The 6,000-nt window shown below is 39.1% G+C and overlaps 1 protein-coding gene across 1 annotated transcript in view; it reads right to left on the bottom strand.

The window, feature by feature from the left end:
- Positions 1–288: 288 nt before the first annotated feature.
- The window catches only part of LOC137278328 (lon protease homolog, mitochondrial-like), a 32,944-nt gene continuing 27,232 nt past the window's right edge, over positions 289–6,000 (bottom strand). Inside the window, exons 19-22 of the mRNA XM_067810599.1 lie at positions 5,558–5,723; positions 4,900–5,111; positions 4,399–4,563; positions 289–2,955 (exon numbers count right to left, since the gene is read on the bottom strand). Of these exons, the coding sequence (XP_067666700.1) occupies positions 2,806–2,955; positions 4,399–4,563; positions 4,900–5,111; positions 5,558–5,723 (693 nt within the window). The 3' untranslated portion in view covers positions 289–2,805. The remainder of the gene's footprint in view (positions 2,956–4,398; positions 4,564–4,899; positions 5,112–5,557; positions 5,724–6,000) is intronic.

Raw genomic sequence — 6,000 nt, 5'->3', positions numbered from 1 at the left:
AGGCATTTCAAACACTGATATTCTTCTATCTTACATTATGATGTTTTTACCACTAAGTGATTAATTAGTTGAGTTCACTTTTACGTTGCCGTTAGCAATATTACAGCAATATCATAGTGGGAGATGCCACAAATAGGTTTCACACATTGTGCCCACGTGGGGAATAGAACCCGGGTCTTTCAGATGACAAGCTAATGAATTAACCACTAGGCTACTCCACCACCCACCAAAGAGTGATTTGTTTTCTTGACAAGTGCAGTCATCATAACCCATAACAGGATTCCCAAAAACGTACATTACTCAGCTTTATTCCTGCATTAGAACAGCTGACATTTATACATGAATATTCACATTGTGATAATATGGTACAGGACAATATAATCAGTTTGGTTCTGATCATCAACAATGGTTCTCTGTCTAAATACTAGTAATACAGCCACTCCATACCTGGGCAAGCAAGAACTGAATTATTAGGTGCTGGAGTATACAGCAAGTGAATCTGACTAAGACATATGAGAAATTAAATATACATTCATAAATAAAGGAATTACTAAGGTTGACAAACTCAATGGCCTCTATACAAACAACCTCCTATGGTGCAATTACTGAAGGTGTACTGATCTGTTTTAAGAAGTGAAAAAGTCTTCTCAAAGTTATAACTTAATGCCTCTGGTCATATACTGAGGGGGATGGCTAACACGCCTCTGACTCAGATGATTCGTGCTTTCTCCAGTGGACACTTAGAAAAGCCTTTGACCATGATTATGCATGCATTTGGGTCAAAATACCAATTAGGTGTGTCAGTTGCTTGTCTAGTTCAGATTCCATTCAAAATTGAATTTAGTTCAAACTTGGGGACCGTTCATAATTTGTGCCTAGGGGCGGTGATGATGACTTTAACATCATCACCACCCCCCAGCCACAGATTATGAACAGTCCCTTGCATTACCTGTTTAAGGAGTCAAGTCATTACTTTCAGAATAACCATGGGATATAACTCTGTCACACCCAATGCCTTCTTGACAACACAGACAATAATCTCAATATTACACACAAATGGCTACAATTTACATTCGAAAATGTAGAAAACTCAAACTCATTCATAACAAATGAAGAAAATATACAGTTGATACTTCTACACAACCTGGTATCCTGTTAAATATTACAAACACCATGTTAACCCTGTACACAACAACTACACCAATGTCTTAATGTTCTCTGGATGCTGTACATGAATATGTGTAAAGATATACAATTAATGCAATAAATATGTTTCACTTAATCCCCTTAAAGAACAGCTAAACCTTCCAACCAGCCACACATTTAGATTCATGTATTTGCAAAGGCCAACTTGTGGCCATTATGTGTCCTGGACAAGATATATGAGTTGTTCTTGAATGTTCCCCTTCAAACTGTCTTTCTGGTTCCATTCTTATTAGAAATAACAGTTGTCCATCTCATCTCATCTCATCTCATCTCATCAGAATGAATGAGCTGTCAAGATAATTCAGTGTCTCCTGCTGACTTTAACAGATGATGTATTTGAGATTACATTTTCATAGTATAGTACAGATTCTAGTACTTTTGTGGGGTTGAGTCCATCCAGGATTCGAACCCACACCCCAAGTCCAGCACCTAATCGTCAGCACACAAGATCAGCTGCCAAACCTGCTCAGACATTGCTGCTTCCACTGAGATGGTATAATCCCAAATGTCACATTTTACCATTTTGTACCTTACAATTGAAGACTTTGTAAATGGGATTGTGTGTTAATTCTGGCTTGTAGCACACAAGCATTGATGATCTAAAGAAACATACATGAAAGGTCAATAACCTTGCTATTTTATATTGGTATAATACACTGTTTTCACTTTTCTTCAAATAGTAACCGTCACTTCAATGAGTGAAATGATGTGTACAGAATAACAGTAGGAGCTGAGTTATGAATTGAACAGCACACTGTCATCATGCGATATCCTAACTTCAAGGATGTATAGCCATGTATACTTTACAAAATAAGACAAGTCCCAAAACAGTATTCCTGTCATGATTCTAGTTATGTTATAGTTACAACAATCACACTGCCATTTTCCATGAGCCGAATGCAAATGCAATAAAACCTAATCGTAAACAACAATTTTAATTTGCATCTGTTCATAAATCTAAAAAATCTCAAGATAGTTTTGTTATGTCAACAGCACCACTTCAACACTATGACAGTACAAAACAAATCAAAAGAACTCTAAAATGGCAAAATGGCAGAAGTGTTCTGAGAACCAGGAAGCAAATGGTCATTTCCTCAAGCAATAAGCCTCAGGAAATAATACCTCAGAACTGACTGACAAACACCAAAGCAAAAGTTCAAACCAAACAGAGAAGTTATCTGAGCTTAAAAGATATTTCTTGCTGCCTTCAAATCTGGGTTGGTACCAACTGTTTTTAAGTCATGCAACTGACGAAAATGTCTATAAATCCAGGTATGTCAATCAATAATAGCCATCAAACATACACACATAGCTAGAATCAACCATCCACAGGGAACATCCATACATTATACAAAGTATGATGTTATCATTCTGTCATAATAAATACCCTGGATTCATCCTCTTATATAGCTTCATCTCGGAAATCTCCATCTTCACCTTGGAAGTTTCCACAGAATCAACTCACACCTGAACGTACTTCTTACACCCTGTCATCTGAATTGGACTCAAACCAGAATCAGTCCACAGTTATTATAATACACTGGTTATTCAGATGACATCACTGGTTATTCAGATGATATCACATGTACACAGATGACATCACATATCAGGGAATACAATACTGAACACCTCCTTGTATTGGTTGACAAAATGGACCTCGAGACCCTCTGTGATGTAGTCAGGAAGATCCGAGAAGTCCTTCTTGTTCTCAGCAGGCAAGATGATGCAATCCACTCCCACTCTCTTAGCCTGCAACATCATAACAAATCATGATACCAATGGGAGTGTGTCTCGAAATCTGGCAGTGAGAAATAAGAGGTCAAATGGGTTTCACATGTGAAATCCTCAAGCAGCATATTCAAACCCATATTAAGGACAACATTACAAATTTGAAAATCTACATCTAGCAGTGTGCTTGGAGTATTAATTCCATCATAAACTGCATTAATCAATATTTTGGTACTCTTTGGATAACTAATAGCTATCTTGTAACCAGGCTGACAGTCGCTATAGAAATATATAACATCATCCACAAGTAATGTGCCAAAGCTACTGAAGAATGTGTTAAAATAGTTCTGTGGAAAATCAGACACAGCATTTTGTGTTAAAAAACCAAACAGTTATTCAATGTTTTCAGATTTGATGCTTTAGTAGGTCTGCCATGATTTTCAAACTTTGACATAGGAAACCATCAGTTGATCCACATATTGCTGGGTACAGGGCAACACACTGGATCATATTGATTTCAGAAAATAAAACTACAGCTAACTTGGGTCATATGTCAACCATGACTCATTAACAGTTTATCTAATAATATGGTGAAGATGAAATGGGGATTACTGCATTTATAGAGCATTGTGTGTATGCTAGTGCTAGCCCAGATTGATGCTGTAATACCATGCTGTAATACCATGCTGCATTTTCAAAATGAACGCTACACACAGACACATTTTACTGACTGTGAGCCAGTCAGTCCATGTTTAGCATGTTACCACGTTTAGGTTCAAACGAGAATGACGAATGATTAAATAACTCAAAATTGGGATAAGTACACAAAAAAATTAATGCCAGACATATGGTCCTGACACCTCTGTAATTAACAGGATATGAAATCTGATGTTTTCTGATTGATCACAGAAATAGTTGCAGCATATTACATTATCTATTTTCACTCTTCACAAAGGGTGACAAACAGCTGGTGAAACAGCAAAGACACACACTTCAGGTGCAACTCAGCACAGCCCCTTCTTGTCAGGATACGGCAGGTGCTGTTCCACCAACTACTAGTCATCCCTTGGTGAGATGAGCGAAAATAGAGCAATGTTGCTTGATCGTTTCTCAAACAACTTTTTCTCTGATTGATGCTATATATGGCATGGTTGAGATCATACAACAGTATACAGTATAGAGACTGGCCTTGAAAATAATTAGGTACGTTGAGGTCCCACTTATCAACTTCAAGTGCCCACATCTGTGTCTCTAGGGCTACTAAATTTCAGAATTTCACCGTATTTTCTTCAGATACATTGTTGCGACTCCCCAGATCCTCAGCTGATTTTCAACTGAAATCATTTTCACCTGTTGCCATCCCTGTGACTAAGTCAGTCAGTCTGACCACCCAGCTTTATTACAACATACTGAAGACAAATTCTAACCTGGATCTTCATACTGACAAGAGCAAATGTAACCTACAGCTATTGTCTTCTCCTTGATTCCACCGACTGGCAGGACCTTCCCTGTGAGAGACACCTCCCCTGTCATGGCCATGTTCTGGCGAACAGGGTGGTCTAGTGCCAATGACAGCAGTGCAGTGGTGATGGTGCAGCCAGCACTTGGACCATCTTTTGGAGTCGCTCCCTGGCAACAGACAAGTCATTGCATCTACTAAAGGATATTAAGTGTCAGAATGTCTTTTGCACTAACGTACTGACATTTGTTGGAAAAAGTCTTGAGTTAGGCTGGACAATTTCATTGCTTGATACATGTCACACTCAAAGAATCTAGTTCCTTTCACCATAGCAACGGTGGGATAGCTTAGTGGTTAAAGCGTTCACTCATCATGTCGAATCCCTGGGTTTGATTCTCTGTGCCCACTTCTGGTGTCACCAGCCGTGATACTGCTGGAATATAGCTAAAAGTGGAATAAAACCCATACGCACTCACTCACTCACATACACCTTCCACCATACATACCTCTGGCACATGCAGATGCACATTAGCTTTCTGTAGATAGGCGTTATCAGGTTTGTATTCTGTAAGGAAAGACTTGGCATAGGTATACGCCAAGTTGACACTTTCCTTCATGACAGTACCAAGGTGACCTGTGACTTCCAGGGAACCTGCATCGGTAGAGTCTGGTGTGATGGGTTTCTTGTTCACTGTCTCAATGTACAGCGTGGAGCCACCTAAACAGACACCATAAGTGAATGACTTCAATTTTATGCAACAATATTCCAGCTACAAGGCAGCAGTCTGTAAATAATCGAATCTGGACCACACTCCAGTGATTAACAGCATGAGGATTTATCTATGCAGCTGGGATACAATGATGTGTCTACCAATTCCCCGAGTCTGACCACCTGATCCAGTTAGTTGCCTTTTATGAAAAGCTTTGGTTAATGATGATTAGTTCTAACCCGGATCTTCATGTATCAGTCAGCACAAGCATATTATACTAGAGGACTGTGAAGAGTGAATGGTGGGTCAAGATACATCCCCTAGGTGTTAACAATGCCAGTCAAACAACATGTGCCAGACAGCATGAACACTGACTAACTGAGCCATTTTTCTCCCACTTTATGCTACTACTTATAAAGAGCCAGAAATATCTGTCTCTGTGTCCCCAACATACCCATGGAAGTCCAGGCAAGACCCATTACTACCCCTGGGGGTGTTTCCTCGTACATGCGGTCTGTGGTGAAAATAGGTTTGCCCACATAGTCCTGGAGGTTGTCCACATCCACATGAATGCTGTCCACTTTCTCCCTCACCATCTTGTACGCAGCCTTGCGATAAATCTGTAGAAAAAAAAGTTTTGAACAAACTACACCCTGGCTACAGTACATGTATGGCCCTGAGCCTAGAATGTTAAATCTCTCTTAGCGTTAAGATAGTCATGTTAATGCATGGCCTTGTGACTATCTTAGCATGAAGAGAGCTTAAAAAATCTACCCTCTGTATGTTAACGGCACATTAATTTTTCCCTCAAACCAAGACATAGCACTCCACATATTTCTTAAAAATATTATTTCCATTTTGACTCAGAATATCCTTCAAAAAATAACTTAGAAACAG

Source organism: Haliotis asinina, chromosome 3 (assembly GCF_037392515.1).
Source record: "Haliotis asinina isolate JCU_RB_2024 chromosome 3, JCU_Hal_asi_v2, whole genome shotgun sequence".
Lineage (NCBI taxonomy): Eukaryota > Metazoa > Mollusca > Gastropoda > Lepetellida > Haliotidae > Haliotis > Haliotis asinina.
This window is presented reverse-complemented; position numbering and strand designations above follow the sequence as displayed.